The sequence below is a fragment of the Hylobates moloch genome, unplaced genomic scaffold, assembly GCF_009828535.3.
Source record: "Hylobates moloch isolate HMO894 unplaced genomic scaffold, HMol_V3 SCAFFOLD_19, whole genome shotgun sequence".
In the NCBI taxonomy this organism is placed as follows: Eukaryota; Metazoa; Chordata; class Mammalia; order Primates; family Hylobatidae; genus Hylobates; species Hylobates moloch.
The window spans coordinates 36591555-36608357 of NW_026652294.1; the positions used below are offsets into that span (position 1 = coordinate 36591555).

The 16803-nt window shown below is 50.7% G+C and overlaps 1 protein-coding gene across 1 annotated transcript in view; it reads right to left on the reverse strand.

Moving 5' to 3' along the window:
* Window positions 1–16803, reverse strand: part of NLRP1 (NLR family pyrin domain containing 1) — a 60692-nt gene that overhangs the window by 19316 nt on the left and 24573 nt on the right. Inside the window, exons 6-9 of the mRNA XM_058431149.1 lie at window positions 7974–8144; window positions 5563–5733; window positions 3017–3106; window positions 54–145 (exon numbers count right to left, since the gene is read on the reverse strand). Of these exons, the coding sequence (XP_058287132.1) occupies window positions 54–145; window positions 3017–3106; window positions 5563–5733; window positions 7974–8144 (524 nt within the window). The remainder of the gene's footprint in view (window positions 1–53; window positions 146–3016; window positions 3107–5562; window positions 5734–7973; window positions 8145–16803) is intronic.

Below are 16803 nucleotides of genomic sequence, written 5' to 3' on the forward strand. Positions count from 1 at the left end.
TGGCCTCCCCCAACCCCTGTCATGATGCCCCCAGCCTTGCCCCTTCAAACTACCTGATCCGAGTCTCTGCCGCTTGAGTGAGGACGTGCTATTACTCGTCTCTCCTGCATCCAGGCTCTCAATAGGGATCATCACACTTGGTTTCCTGGACAAAGAATTGTTCATTCTGCCTAAGATCTTGGAGGAAGTGAGGGCTGTCTACATGACATTCCCACTAAAAATTCAACTCCTCCTCGGGTCAGGTGCAGTGGCTCATGTCTGTAATTGTAGCACTTTGGGAGGCCGGGATGGGTGGATAGCTTGAGCTCAGGAGTTCGAGACCAGCGTGGGTAACACAGTGAGACCTCCCCACCTCATCTCTGCCAAAAATACAAAAATTAGCTGGGCATCGTGGCATGCACCTGTATCCCAGCTGCTTGGAAGGCTGAAGTGGGAGAGGATCACTTGAGCCCAGGAGGCAGAGGTTGCAGTGAGCTGAGATTGTGCCACTGCACTCCAGTCTGGGTGACAGATCCAGACCCTGTCTCAAACGAAACAAAACAAACAAAAAAACTCCATCCGAATTCGAACTCAATCCTGTGGTTCTTCTGTGGTCCCTGTCTCTGTGAGCGGCCTCCATCCACCCATGCATCCAGGCTAGAGCTGGGGTGTCATCCCAACTCCTTCCTCGCCCACCCTAAGAGCCGACCACCTTGACAACACCTCCCAAATAGCTCTTCTTTCTATTCTCTTCCCTCCACCTCTGTGACCTCCACCCGAGCCCCAGGCCCTGGCCTCTGTGGCCCGCACCACTGCAGCATCCTCTGAAAGGTCTCCTTGCTTCTGCTCGGGTCCCTCTGCCACCCATTTTCTACACAGCAGCCAGTCTTAAAATAGGAACCTGACCCATCACTTGGCTGCTGCAGCCCTGTAATGTCTCTTCATTGCTTCTGGGGGAAAATGGAGTTTTTAACATAGTCCAAAAGGGCTTGCTAGGGCCTCTGTCACCCTCCAATGTCACCTGGGCCACTTTTTCCTTGCTCACTGACCTCTAGTCCATTGGTTCTCAAACTCTGTGCTTAACAATCATCTGGAGGGCTTGTTAAGACACAGATTCAGCCGGGTGCGGTGGCTCACGCCTGGAATCCCAGCACTTTGGGAGGCTGAGGCGGGCAGATCACAAGGTCAGGAGTTCGAGACCAGCCTGGCCAACATGGTAAAACCCCGTCTGTACTAAAAATACAAAAATTAGCCAGGTGTGGTGGCGTGCACCTGTAGTCCCAGCTACTCTGGAGGCTGAGGCAGAAGAATGGCTTGAACCTGGGAGGCAGAGATTGCAGTGAGCCGAGATCATGCCACTGCACTCCAGCCTGGGTGACAGAGCGAGACTCTGTCTCAAAAAAAAAAAAAAACAAAAACAAACAAAAAAAACAGATTCCTGGGCCCCACCCCAGAGATTCTGATTCAGCGGGTCTGGAGTGGGGCCTGAGAATTTGCAGTTCTATCGAGCTCCCAGTGAGGGTGATGCTCATGCTGCTGGTCCATGGACCACACTTTTGAGTAGCTGCTTCTGACGCCTGGCCTCCCGTTCCTCCAGGGGGCTAAACTCTTTTTTCTCTCAGAGCCTCTACTTTTGCCTGGACTCCATTCCTTCTTGGGCCCAGCCAACCTGTCCTTCTTTCACAGCTCAGCCTAGATCCTCTTGACCAGGTCAAATAGGCCCATAGGTGCACTCACACTGACCCCAGGTGTATTTGCGCAGACACTCGTGGGATAACCTGTGCCTGTCTCCCTGCTGGACTAAGCTCCTGGAGGGTGGGCTGTGTCTTTCTTGTTCACTGATGTGTCCTCAGATCCCAAAATAGTGCCCAACACATAATGGGTCTGCAGGGAATGTTTGTTCAATGAATGAATGGCTCCTCTTAAGCCTAGGAGCTCTTTTCCTTCCATTTCAGGTGAGCCACAGCAGCCAGGAACCTGGGGACAGATGTGCTTCATGGTCAGGTGGAAATGCACCCAACTGGGAGAATGTGGGAGCTGCAGCAGATTCCTCCGGGAAGGGAAGATGGACTTTCCTGGCCCCGGGGCTTGCCCCTCAAGTCAGGGGTGTGTGTGGTGGTGGTGGTGAGGGTGGTGGGTGACGGTGATGGCGAGGGTGGTCTTTTTCCCAGGGCACAGGCGCTCTCTGTCTTTGTCTCCCTCTTGTGATCATTGCTTTCATTGTTCCAAACCTTCTCTGTTCTTCATGGAAGGATTCCTGGACTAGAGGCCTTTTGGTATCATGCTGTGCTGGGTTCAGGGGGTTTGCTGGCTCACCTTCCCACTGACTTTTTCTTGTTCTTTTTTTTCTTTTTGAGATGTTGTCTTGCTCTGTCACCCAGGCTGGAGTGCAATGATGCGATCTTGGCTCACTGCAACCTCTGCCTCCCTGGTTCAAACAAGTCTCCTGCCTCAGCCTCCCAAGTAGCTGGGATTATAGGCGCAAGTCACCACACCCAGCTAATTTTTGCATTTTTAGTAGAGACAGGGTTTCACCATGTTGGTCAGGCTGGTCTTGATCTCCTGACCTTGTAATCCACCTGCCTTGGCCTCCCAAAGTGCTGGGATTACAGGCGTGAGCCACCGTGCCCGGCTTTTTTTTTTTTTTTTTTTTTGAGATGCAATCTCGCTCTGTCGCCCAGACTGGAGTGCAGTAGCACGATCTTGGCTCACTGCAGCCTCCGCCTCCCGGGTTCAAGCGATTCTCATGCCTCAGCCTCCTAAGTAGCTGGGACCACAGGCACCCGCCACCACGCCTGGCTAATTTTTTAGCCCACTTACTTTTTCATGTTTCCCTCTCCTTGTTTGTCTAACATAAGAGTTGAAGCAGGGGGCGGATTTGACTCTATTTGCACTGACAAGCGCACCTCACTGTGGCTGCTGCGGTTTCTGGGTTTCTCCCTGGCTGTGTTTGTCTCTCACCCCATGGCTCTTTCCCTGTCTCCTGCTCAGCCTTGGGCCTGGGTCAGCCAGAGGGAGTTCTGGGGCCCCCCCTTACCATCTGCTGAAGATGAGCAGCTGAGGCTTCTCCTGCTCCAGGGCCCTCAGCTCCTGCCTCATCTCATCGCTCAGAGTCATCTGGTCCAGCCTGAAAGCACAAAGGAAGCCGGGTCCTCCTGGGATCCCCCATGTGGTCCCCAGGTCCCCAGGGCCCAGAATCCCAGGACCTGCCACCTTCTGAAGGAGCGGCCTCAGGGTGGGTTCCCTGGGAGCTGGGCTCTGAGGAGGAGGGTACAGTGAGGAGATTCATTAGGGTGTGTTCTTGGGTCAACGCCAGGGCAAGGGAAGGGAGGGAATCGGGGAGACGTGGGCTGTGAGGCAGTCTCCATGGAGGCCTCCGCTGACTCTGGGAGATGATCCTTTAGAGCTGTTTAAAGGAGTCGGGTTGAGGGGCTGGGCCTTTCTACCCCAACATTGGCCAGTCATCGGATGTGGGCCTCCCCAGGAAGGAGATGTGGCCTCGGGTGAGGTGGCTCTCACTGGCAGAGGCTGTCTCTGCAGCTGGCTGCCAGGGATTTCCCCATGGCCTCAAAATGACCACCTCAGGCCTGGGTCCTGGGATTTTCTTCCCAGTGGTCGGAAGTTTTGCTGGGAAGAGACAGTCCTGGTTCCATCCTCCGAGGCCTTGTGGTCTGGGGTTTCTGCCAGATGTGAGATGCTGATTGTCTTCTCGGTGTCTCTGTGTCCTCCATCTGCTACACAGGATGAATTAATCCTGCCCTGCCTGTTCTGAGGCCCAGACAAGGAGGAGGTGAAAAGACCCTGCCTCCTGCGAAGGGCTCTGCATTCGTTCTCCTACTGCTGTTAGAGCTGTTCTGCCCCTGGGGAGGAGTGCAGCCCGTAAAGTAGAAGGTTATTCTTCTCAACTAAGTCCCGGCTCCAGGAGGGAAGGAGGTGGAAACCTACTCGGGACTCTAGAGAGCAAACCCCCTTGGAAGCAGCCCAGGTTTGACAGGTAAGTGTTGAGCTGGGGCCCGAAGCCACATCTGCCTGCCATGGCCAAGCTCTGGAGAGAGGCTCTTCAGCATAAGGGAGGTAGTGATAGCCAAATCACTCAGTGGGGAGCAGCAGGCTGGGGTGCAAAGGTGCTGCCCCCTCGGGATGGAGTTCCCATGGTTGTAGATAGCCAGTGTCAGCTACAGGAGAACCCAAATGTGGACTATTTATTTCTGTTATTCTGCCTTGACCACTTCTTTAGGTTTGGGAGGCCTGGCTGAGGAAAGCCCAAGGCCCAGGCTTCTTGGACTCACTCTGAGAAGGCTCTGGATGTGGGGGTTTGGAGCCCCTGTCTGCTCCCTGAGCACGTGGCAGGAGCCGCAGGTAAGTGTCAAGACCGAAGCCACCTGTGGGCTTGCTCCCAGGGAGGTGGCGGGGAGCGGAAGTGGCCCAGAGATAGTGTGGGGGTGGCTCCTCGGGGAAGGGCAAGAATCTCTGAGGCCTATGGGATGGGAAATGAGGGCTGGGGGCTCACTCCACTCCAGCCGCTCAGGGTCCTTCAGCTCTCCAGGGTTCAAGTGCCTCTTTGTTCTGGGCCTTTCCCCACACCATCCCTTGGCCTGAACTACTCTCCCCAACTTGGCCTGGGTACCTATTCCTCCTTCACACCTCAGCCTGACGTCGCTTTCTCAGGGAAGTCATCCCTGGTCCTTCCATCAAATCCCATCCTCCCTCAATATTACATCCTCATAATACCCTGTACTTTCCTTTCATAGCACTCCACAGAGCTCATAAATATAGACTTGTGCATTTATAGGTGACCAATGTCCATCTCTTCCCCACTAGAGTGGAAGCTTCAGAAGGGCAGGGCCCATGTCTGTTTGCTCACTATGGTACCCCAGGGCCTGGTCTGGTGCTTACATGTGGGAGGCACTCAGTGAATGAATGAATGAAGCGCTGCCCTGGAGTGAGGGGAAACTGACAGTCCCCTAGAACATGCAGCCTCGGTAATAGTTATCATTTGATCATGCCCGACTCTCTTCCCAGCACTGTCCTTGTTTTTATTTGATTAATTTTTGAGACTGAGTCTCACTCTGTTGCCCAGACTAGAGTGCAGTGACGTGAACTAAGCTCACTGCAACCTCTGCCTCCCAGGTTCAAGCGATTCTCCTGCCTCAGCCCCCCGAGTAGCTGGGGTTACAGGCACACACCACCATGCCCGATTAATTTTTGTATTTTTAGTAGAGATGGGGTTTCACCATGTTGGCCAGGCTGGTCTCAAACTCCTGACCTCAAGTGATCCACCCGCCTCGGCCTCCCAGAGTGTTGGGATTACAGGCGTGAGCCACCACGCCTGCCTGGGCTTGTTTTTATATACATTTTATTTCGTTACAATCCATGAGGTGGGTATGATACTCCCATTCCACAGATGAAGAAACAGAGTCCCAGAGAATTCGGTGACTTGTCCAAGTCACACAGTATAAGTGGTAGAGCTGGTAAGAAACTTGGGTTGATTATGCATTTATCAGTCCTTTTTCCATTCACTGTCCGACACACCCCCAACCCTCTTCCCTGCCCTCTGCCCAGAAAGGACCCACAGGGCCTTACCCCAGGCTTGTGAGTTGGCAGGCAGGATGCCTGAGCCCCTTACAGAGCAGTCGCACGCCAGCGTCACCCAGGTTGTTCTGCTGCAGGTCTAGCTCCAACAGGCTGGAGCTGGTGCTGAGCATCGAGGCCAGGTCCTGGCAGCAGCCAGATGTGAGGCCACAGCTGACCAGCCTGCAGGAAAGATACACACCAGCCCAGGTCATTGTCCCGAGGGCTCGCTCTTCGGGGTAACTAGGGTCTGATATTCCTTCCTAGCATCTGTGGCCTTTTGAGGGTCTGGGATGACAAGCAGAGAAGATACAAACTTTCCTGGCTTGCAGTAACCTGAGAGATTTTCACTTTCCTTTTGCAGCCACAGAACCCCTCAGGATGCCGGCACCCACCCTTTCTGAATCCTGTGTGATTCACCTGATCCTGTCCCCTCATTCTGTCCCCATTGATGAGTAGCTTACTCAATGTCCCACTTGTACACCTGGGTCTGTTTTCTCTTTCCTTTTTCTTTTGAGACGAGGTCTCGCTCTGTGTCCCAGGCCTCCCAAAGTGCTGGGATTACAGGCGTGAGCCACCGCGCCTGGCCAGTAGGGCCTTTTTAGAGGGCAAAATTAGCAACATACCCTTTTCCCAGCAGTTCTATTTTTCGGAAGTTAAGCTACAGATAATATGCTGGGTCTCAGGACGCATTGGGGGATGTTAACTGCTGCCCTGTTTACAGCAAACACTGGAGACAATCTGGCTGCTCATAATAGGTGATGGATAAAAAAATGATGGTAAGTCCATGTAGTGAAAATTCCATGCTGTGATTAAAAAGAATGACATGACTTTGTACGTACTGATGTGGGACCATCTCCAAGATATATTTTAACTGATAAAGCAAAGTGCAGGGCAGAGTTTGTGCTGTGCTACCATTTATGCCAGAAAAGGGCTATGTACCTGCTGTATGTTGTATATATGTAGGCTCTCTCTGGGGGATCCCCTGTCTGGGGATCCTCTGCTCTTGCGGTCTCAGCCCTGCTTCTAGAACTGTTGGCTCTCCCAGCTGGGTCTGCTCAGACCCAGCCGCAGTCCAAGCTCGTAAATGTCACAAAGCGTTACAGGGCCTTCGCTAAGAGAGGGGACTGGGAAAATGGAAAACCAGGCTTTGAGGTCAGACCTGGCTTCAAATCCTGGTGCAGCTACTTCCTGGCCACGTGGCCTTCGGAAAATAATGAATCTCTCTGAGACCCAATCTTGTCTTCTGTAGATGTAGCGAGGATTAAATCTAACAAGTGTTACCGAGTTCTTAGCTGACCAGGGATCGCTGACCCCTGATATTAGGAGGGGATCCCAGTTGTCTCCCCTTTCCATCAACTCTGACCAGGATTACTGAATGGGGAAGCAGGCAATGGCCCTGGGAAGGGGAGAGGTTTGGCCTTGGGAAGAAGGAAGGGACGTGTGATGTGTGAACAAGGATCTCGCAAGGTGTAAACAAGGATCTTTCAGGGCTTGGGCAGAAACAAAAGCATACCCCGAAGGCAGCCCCCTGAGCAGGTGTGCAGAGGGGTGTGTATAACTTTGTGCATCAAGGGAGGAGGCCCAGCAGGACCAGGGAGAGGGAACTATGCACTCTTGTTTCTTTTCTTTTTTGAGAAGGAGTCTCGCTCTGTCGCCCAGGCTGGAGTGTAATGATGTGATTTCAGCTCACTGCAACGCCCACCTTCTGTGTTCAAGCGATTCTCCTGCCTCAGGCTCCCTGAGTAACTGGGATTACAGGTGTCCACCATCACGCCTGGCTACTTTTTATATTTTTAGTAGAGACAAGGTTTCACCATGTTGGCCAGGCTGGTCTCGAACTCCTGACCTCAAGTGATCTGCCTGCCTTGACATCCCAAAATGCTGGGATGACAGGCGTGAGCCACCGTGCCCAGACTTGTTTCTACATGGTAGAGGGGGGATGGCTCTGTCCCCTCGGATGAGATAGAAAATTGAATTAAGTGGACACCAGTGATTTCAGCTCTCTATGGCAGAACCCCATGCCAAGTAAGAGGACCTGTTATGAGGCAGATCACAGCTGGTGGGAACAGGAGAGGAATAGGAAATCACTGCTGCAATCCTCATTGCTCTATCAAGTGGGCACTATTATCATCATCCTCTCTGGTAGTCTGTGAAAATGGCCACAAATTCTGCCCCTGTCCCCACCTTGCATTCATGTCCCTTGACTCGACTTGGCTTCTCTTGCTGTATTTGGAGGCTGGAGGCCCCCTCCCTCTGTCCAAGGGTGGATGAGCTTCCTCCTGAGCCTCTACTGCCTGGCTGAGATCCTGTAGGCTCCTCTCACTCCCACAAAGCAGGTCTCACCTTCTCTCTTACCCTCCGCCTGCCTCATGGTGGCAGGCAGTTCCCTCCACCTCCCCCTGCCCACCAAGAACAATTACTGCAGTCGCTGTAGCTTGCAGCTCGGCCATCTCAGCGTCTGGCAAAGGTGTTTGGCTCCAGCATCCGTGAGCACATTGAAGCTCAGATTCAGCTCGGTCAGGGTCTGGTTGGCTCTCAGCCCAGAGGCAAGATCCTTGCAGTCCTGAGCTGTGAGGCCACAGCCAGCCAACCTGTGGAAGACACACACCCACGGTCTTGAGGTTACTCACCTGTTGATTCAACAAACACCCATAAGCAACCATTAATCACCTACTATGCGCCAGGCCTGTGGGCCAGGCAGAGGTCTAGAAAACCCTCCCAGGCCCCAGAAATGCACAGGGTACTTGGGGATAGACATAGAAACACATAATATTTAGTTTTTTGATCCTTTTTGATTAAAACCCTCCAGTGTTTTCCCACATTACCTTTTCCTGGTCTACAGGGCCCTAGGGACCTGGATCCTCATCATCTCTGTCCTCATCTCTAATCTCTTTTAGCTCCATCCTCACTGCCCTTCTCTCTCTTCCTTCTACACCCCAGGCAGTTCCACCTAAGGCCTCTGCACCTGCTGCTTCTGCTGCTGCTTCTGCTGCTGCTTCTGCCCGGAACAATCTTCTGGTGCTGACATCTCATGGTTTGCTCCTCCACTTGTGTCAGGTCTTTGCTCAGAAGGAAGTCGCTTTGGTGACATCTTGCCTCATCTCTCCACTTAAATTGCACACCCACCCCCAGACTCCCTGCTCCTTTCTGCTTTACTTTTCTCGATAGCTCATGTCACTCACAATATATTTTACCTTGTTATTTGGCTTCTTGTCCTCCCTCCCAACTAGAATGTAAGCTCCCTGAGGAATTTTGCCCTTTCCTTTTTCCTTTCCTTCCCTCCTTCTTTCCCTCCCTCTCTTCCTCTTTCTTTTTTTCTTTTCTTTCTTTCCTTCCTTTCTTTTTCTTTCCTTTCTTTCTCCTTCCTTCCTGCTCTGTGGTGGCCATCTTGAATTTCTTAATAATTTTGTCTTTAAATTTGTGTTTTGTAGGTGAAGTCTGATGGGACCATAGAGCCTCAGCTCATAGGTGATGCCATCTCCTGCCACCTCCCTCCCTTCCTCTGGGGGAAATAGTTCTTGGTCATCCTGCATTTGAGTGTTGTGGGGCCCCCACTCAACCTTAGCCCAGTGATTATTGCCACCCTTTATCTCTGGTGGGGGCCTGGATCAGGCATGGGTACGTTGGGGTGGGGCATCTTGGGGTAGGGCAGGTGGCAGCCTTTCTTGATGTGGGCTGGCGGCATCATGGCACATTTGGTGATTTGGTGGGGGCAAATCTCCCCCACCACTGATCTAGATACCTAATGCATCCTGGCAATACCCTGGAGGGTCTCCCATCTGCTTTAGGCTGGGGTGGTGGCCCATGGGAAGGAGAGATGTCTGGCTTGACATTTTACCCACTCTGGGGCATGGTGCCTGGGTCTGGTGACTTATGTGAGAGGCAGTCTGCATCTGGTGGGCCATGTGCACATGCTGAGCTGTGGAGAGGCCTCCGAGCACCTTTGAGGGTCTGGACAAACACTGCTAGTGTCCCAGTGCCCAAGGGAATGCATCGTTAAATAGCAAATAAAATACACTGTGATAGGTTGAGAGAGAAACTATGGAAGAAAGAAAAAGCTCTGTATTGTAGTACCTTTAACAGCACTTTCATCCTGACTTTTGAGCTAGGACACTGCATTTTCATTTTGTACTGGGTCCTGAAAATGATGCAGTTGGTTCTGAGAGGAGGAACAGTTTGCTTTTAGTTAGGGAGGAGAGTCTGGGTAAGAATATGCTGAGTTTCAGAAGCCTCTGGGACATCTCAGAGGAGGGTGTCGTGTTTGGGTCTGGAGCGGCAGATGCAGGGTTGGCAGGCACTGCGGGAGCGGCCATCTGATATGATTATGGGAGTGACTGTGTGAGGAGGAAGGAGGCTGAAGGTGGGGCCTGGTTATCCTTCTCCTGGTTGGACTCAAATACCACTCTCTCCATCCCCTCCAAAAATCTCTGTCTTTCCTTGCTCTCATAAGACCTACTTTTCCCCTTTTTCTCTGGCTTCCTTCTGGACTTCTCTATCCAGCCAGGAATTTAAGGTCAGCTGTATTAAACACACATCCTGGCAAGGTGCGGTGACTCCTGCCTGTAATCCTCGCACTTTTGGAGGCCAAGGTGGGAGGATGGCTTGTGTCCAGGAGTTTGAGGCTGCACTGAGTCATGATCACACCACTGCACTCCAGCTTGGGTGACAGAGTGAAACCCCAATTCGCTCTGTATCTCTTGCACACAGACATACAGACACACACACAGATATACAGACAGACACACAGACACATACACACAGAAACAGACACCCACACACACACACCGACACACAGACACACACACACAGACACACACACTTTGACACATACACACACACACACAGACACAGACACATAGACACAGAGACACACACAGACACACACACGACCTGACTCAGTATGTGGCACTGTAGAGCACTTGGCATTTTGGAGTGCGCCAGGCCCTTGGTAATGTCTCCCTGGACAATCACTGTCTTCCTTCTCTGCTCCCAACCCTGAGTGCAGTGTGGCCCAAGAAAGTCCAGACGCAGCTGGCAGATGTGGTTCTGTGCTCACTGCCTGTGGCTGGCATCTCACAGCTGAGGGCCTACTTCCCAGATGGCTGTCTCCTGCCAGCCCACTCTCTCCCTGGGTGGTCAGTTCTACCCACCTGGCTTATCTGATTTCCTGCTTGTTGACAAGCTCATTTTCACTGGGCGTGTTTCTGCCCCCAGGACTCATCTCAGTATAAACAAATGTGCCTCTCTTGGGGCTTTATTCATTTTTAAACAACTTACCATTACAAGCTGTGCTGTGTGGACTTCCCTCCTCCAATCCTACCCACTCCCAAGCCCCAGTGAAGACACTTGGTATTGGACCTCTGTGAGGAGGCTGAGGCCATCTGACCCTGGGCAGCAGTGACCCCAGTGGGCAGGTGAAGGGCACAGGCTTTGTGGCTAGACACAGATGAGTTCAAATCTTGCCTCTGTCAGTTACAAGTTGAAGACTATTGCAGATGTCTCTACCAAGATTCAGTTCACTCATCAATATCATGGATCTGCCATGTCTATTGTACCAGCTGGCTGCAAAGATCTAAGGAGATCATGTATGCCATGTTCTTAGGGAAGCCCCTGGCAGAAGGTTAGTGCTTAAAGGATGCTGCTGCTGTGGAAACCAAAACCCTCAACATCCCTCCACCTCTCCGTCCTCAGCTGCCTGTGTCATCACATAGTCCTTTCTCTTCTGTCCCAGGGGAGGCCAAGGGTCCACCCTCATGTGTCTTTGATTCCACACCCTCTGTCTGGTCTCTCCCTTGACCTTGCTCTTTCCGGCATTCCTTTTTTGAGCTCTCCAACCCCACTCCCACCAATTTCTCCTTTGTCTGCGTAATGTGCTCAATTTTACAGGCCATTAGTGAAAAAAACCCAGAATTCCTGACACCAGCTTATTCAATGTATTTCAAGATAAATCCAAAAGTGAAATAAGCCGACATAGAAAGAAAAACACTACATGGTCTCACTTGTGGTTGAAATATTAAAAAAGTAAAATACATACAAAGAAAGAATAAGTGGTGTTACCCGGGGTGAGGAGGGGGAGGAAATGGGGAGATGTAGGTAAATAAAAAAAGAGAAATACAATAGTTAGGACTTCGCTTGCAGGTCTCGGGTAGTCTGGCATCCAAGCGTGTGTAAGGCTGTGTGCTCTTCCATATGGAGACGTTTTTATTGTGGGAAATATTCACATTTGCCTGATCCAGATTTGATAATCTTAGAGCACTTTTCTTTCTTTTTATGGTGCTACCCCAAGTGAGCCAGAATTAATCAGGCCCCAGCTTACCTGATACAGAGGAGGTAGGTGTTGGTGCTGGGTCATGCCCTCACTGAGTTGTGTCCAGCTCTCCCACTGCTAACTATGTGAATTTGGCAAGTTGTTAATTTCTCTGAGCCTCTTAGGACAACTTAGGCACTAAGTACATAGCATACATGATCCTAAGTACGTAGCATACATGACCCTAAGTATATAGCATACATGACCCTAAGTACATAGCATGCATGTCCTAAGTACATAGCATACATGATCTTTTGACTTTGCAGCCACCTTGTGTAATAGACATGGTGAATCCACGTTATTAATGAGTAAACTGAAACTTGCTAAAGAAACCTACCCAATAGTTTTCAATCTGTAACTGTTAGAGGCAAGATTTGAACCTGTGTGTGTGTGGCTCCGGGGAATGTCCTTCCCCAGCCCATTTCTTTATATATGGAAAATGGAAATAATTGTCCCTGCACTGCCATTTTTGCAGGGTGTGTTTTGGAAGGCCCAAGGAATTAATGGATACGGAGATGTTGAGATAGTGAAATTCTATGCCAATGTAAAAAGAGTACATTGAAGATTGGTGTCTTCCTACTGGGGTGTGAAGTTTGAGGTAGAACCAGGATTCCTTAGTCCTACTCAAAAGCATTTTTACTGGACTCTGGTGATTCTCCTTGGATAGGTCTTAGGAGTGGGTAGAGCAGCCTCATACGGATACAGAAAGTCACAGCACGAGGCTGGGCTTGCCTCCTTACTCTGCCTGCTCAGCTTCTCCCACTGTAACTCCTTTTCAATGAACAATCTCTTGATTGCTTTCCTTTCTTGCAATCTCCCTTCTCTCAATCTCTTATCACTTTCTTTTCTTCGATTTCCTTGGAATGTAGCTTAGATTCCATGATCCTTCATTGGCAGTATCCTGAATTTCTTACCCTCTGACCTTCCATCACATTCCTCTGGCTAACCCTGAATTCTGCTATCTTTCCACTCTCCACCCAAACTCCCACCTGTGCAACAGGGTAGGTGGCTGCCATCTTGAATCATGACCATGACCCTCACCTGGGCCACAGCAATGCCTGACAGGCAGAGATCTCACACTCTACTATGGCCATTTGAAGATCTTGCCTTTTCCAAACATCCAACACCTCAACCCTCACACTCACTCCTAGCAGACAACTCAATTCCTATTTCTCAGAGAAAAATGAAGCCATCAGATGGGAACCTCTCAGCTTCTCAGACTGAAACCTATGTTCCTACCTCTCTCTTCCCGGTCCTCATCTCCCCTCCTGTTACAGTAGAGGAGACATTCCCTCCCTCTTCCAAGGCCAATCTTTCTCCTCCCTCCTCCCTCTGAGGATAGACAGCCATCAATGACTCCTTCTCCTTCTTGTGTCTTTTATCACTCCTCCTCCACTGATTCTCAAACTGAGATCTTTTCCTTCTTAAATGCAAGTAAGCAGATGGACAGACGCACACATTTACTCAGCCCACCATCCCCTCTGCTTTAGTGCTTTCCTCCTTTTCACTATCAAAGTCTTTAAAGAAAGTGTATTTGTGGTCTCATTTTTTACCTCTTTCTCCCTCCTTAATCCACTCCAGTCTGCATTCTGGCCTCTTCATGCCACGTAAGCTACTTCTGCTGAGGTTATTCATGACTTTCCTATCACTAATCCAATGGACAAATTTCAGTCCTTATCTTACTTGACCTCCCAGCAGCAGTAGCCTCCGCTGACCTCCTTGAGACCCTCTGCTCTGTTGGGTTCCATGACACCTCCCTCTCCTGGTGTCCCTTTCATCTATGTGGCCTCTCCTTCTCAGGCTTGTTTGTTGGCTCTTCTTTGGCCATTAAATACTTGGGTGGGGGTGTTCCCCAGGCTTGACATGCAATCTTATTGTTATTATTTTTTTTAAACAGCATAGATTTATTCTCTTACAGCTCTGTAGGTTGAAATTCCCACAGGGGTCTCACTGGGCTAAAATCAGTGTTGCTGGGTCTGCATTCCCTTCTGGAGGCTGGAGGGGAGGTTCTGTTTCCCTGCTCATTTGGGTTGTTGCGCTGCATTCAATTCCTTGTGATTACAGGGCTGATGTCCTGTGTCCTTGATGAACTCCAGCTGGGTTGGTCTCCAGCTTCTAGTGGCAACTGTATTCCTGGGCTCCTGGCCTTCTTTCTCCATTTCAAAGCCAGCAAATGTGGGTTGAGTCCCTCTCATAGTTTGAATCTCTCCTTCTTTGGCTTCATCTCTGACTCACTCTTCTGTCTTCCTCTTCCACTTTTAAGGAATCCACTCATTTGATTTGATTGAGTCCGCCTGTTTTGTTGTCGCTTGGTTGGTTGGTTGGTTTGTCAGTTGTATTTTTCATATGTTGCGCCATGTTGGCCAGGCTGGTCTCAAACTCCTAGCCTCAAGTGATCAACCTGCCTTGGCCTCCCAGAGTACTGGGACTACAGGCGTAAGCCACCACGTCCAGCCCCCACATTGCTTCTGGCCTCTGTGGTAGACCTCCCAGATGGGGCAGCCGGGCAGAGGCGCTCTCCACATCCCAGACGGGGCGGCCAGGCAGAGGTGCTCCTCACTTCCCAGACGGGGCGGCCGGGCAGAGGCGCTCCTCACTTCCCAGACGGGGCGGCCGGGCAGAGACGCTTCTCACTTCCTAGGTGGGGTGGCAGCTGGGCAGAGGGGCTCCTCACTTCCCAGACGGGGCGGCCGGGCAGAGGTGCTCCTCACTTCCCAGATGGGGCGGCCGGGCAGAGGCACTCCTCACTTCCCAGACGGGGCGGCCGGGCAGAGATGCTCCTCACTTCCTAGATGGGGTGGCGGCCGGGCAGAGGGGCTCCTCACTTCCCGGACGGGGCGGCCACGCAGAGGCGCTCCTCACTTCCCAGATGGGGTGGCTGCGCAGAGGCGCTCCTCACTTCCCAGACGGGGCGGCCAGGCAGAGGTGCTCCTCACTTCTTCCCAGACGGGGCGGCCGGGCAGAGGCGCTCCTCATAACCCAGACGATGGGCGGCCAGGCAGAGACGTTCCTCACTTCCTAGACGGGGTGGCGGCCAGGCAGAGGCGCTCCTCATAACCCAGACGATGGGCGGCCAGGCAGAGAGGCTCCCCACCTCCCAGACGGGGCGGCGGCCGGGCAGAGGCTGCAATCCCAGCACCTTGGGAGGCCAAGGCAGGTGGCTGGGAGGCGGAGGCTACAGCGAGCCAAGACCACGCCACCGCACTCCAGCCCGGGCAACACTGAGCACCGAGTGAGCGAGCCTCCGTCTGCAGTCCCAGCACCTCGGGAGGCCGAGGCGGGCAGACCACTCGAGGTCAGGAGCTGGAGACCAGCCTGGCCGACATGGTGAAACCGCGCCTCCAGCCAAAGGAGAAAAACCAGGGAGGGGTGGTGGCGCGCACCGGCAATCCCAGGCAGCCCGCAGGCCAGGGCAGGAGAATCACGGGAGCCGTTCGCAGGGAGTGTGCAGTGAGCCAAGTGTACTCCAGCCTGGGCCACAGAGGGAAGAAAAGAAAGAAGCAAGCAAGAAAAGGAAGGAAGGAAGAAAGGAAGGGAGGGAGGGAAGGAGGGAAGGAAGGAAGGAAGGAAGGAAGGAAGAAAGGCAGGCAGGCAGGCTGCAATCTTATTTTTACCCGTGAATTTTAGAATCAGCTTGTCCATTTCTGCAAAAATGGCAGCTGGGATTCTGCTAGGGATTGTGTTGAATCTGTAGATCAGTATGGGGGGTATTGTCATTTTAATAATATCAAGTCTTCCAATCTATGAACACGGGACATATTTTCATTTGTTTAGGTCTTACATAATTTCTTTCAACCATTTTTTGTAGTTCCTTGTGTATAAGTTTTGTTAAATTTATTGTTTTCCTAATTTAATTTTTGGATGGTTCATTGCTAGTGTATAGCAGTACAACTAATTTTTGTATATTGATCTTGTTTCCTGAAACCTTGCTGAAATTGTTAATTTTTTTTTTTCTTTTTCTACAGGGTCTCCCTTTGTCACCCAGGTTGGAGTGCAGTGGCACAATCTCAGTTCACTGCTACCTCTGCCTACCAGGCTGAAGCGATTCTCCCACCTCAGCCTCCTGAGTAGCTGGGACTGTGAGCATGTGCCACCACGCCCAGCTAATTTTTTGTAGTTTTGGTAGACACAATGTTTTGCCATGTTGCCCAGGCTGGTCTTGAACTCTGGAACTCAAGCGATCCACTCACCTCAGTCTCCCCAAGTGCTGGGATTACAGGGCATGAGCCACCACGCCTGGCCCTAATTTTAATATTTGTAGATGCCTTAGGATTTTCTACATACAATGTCATGTCACCTGCAAATAATAGTTTAATTACTTTCTTTTCAATCTGGAAGCCGTTAATTTCAATTTCTTGCTTAATTGCTCTGGATGGAACCTTGAGTACAATGTTGAATAGAAATGGCAAGAACAGACATCTTTGTCTTATTCCTAATCTTAGGGGGAAAGCACTCAGTCATCCACCATTAAGTATAATGTTAGCTGTGGGTTTTTCACTGGTAACAACTTTATCAGGTTGATAAAGTTCCCTTTTATTTCTAGTTTTCTGAGTGTTTTCAATGTGAAAAGGTGTTGGATTTTGTCAAATGCTTTTTTTATGTCTTTGAGATAATCATTGGTTTGTGTTCTTTATTCTATTAACATCTTGCATTACACTGATCAATTTTCCTAGGTTAAACCCAATTTGCATTCTTGGGATAAATCCCATTTGATCATGGTTTACAATCCTTTTTATATGTTGCCAGTATTTTGTTATGTAATTTTGCATATATATTCATAAAGGATGTTGGCCTGTAGATTTTTTTTTCTCTTGTGATGCTTTTGGTTATCTTAGTCTAATTTTGGTATCAGGGTAATATTGGTCTCATAGAACAAACTGACACGTGTTCTCTTTTCTGCTATTTTTGGAAGAGTTTGAAAAGATAAGTGTTAATTCTTCTTT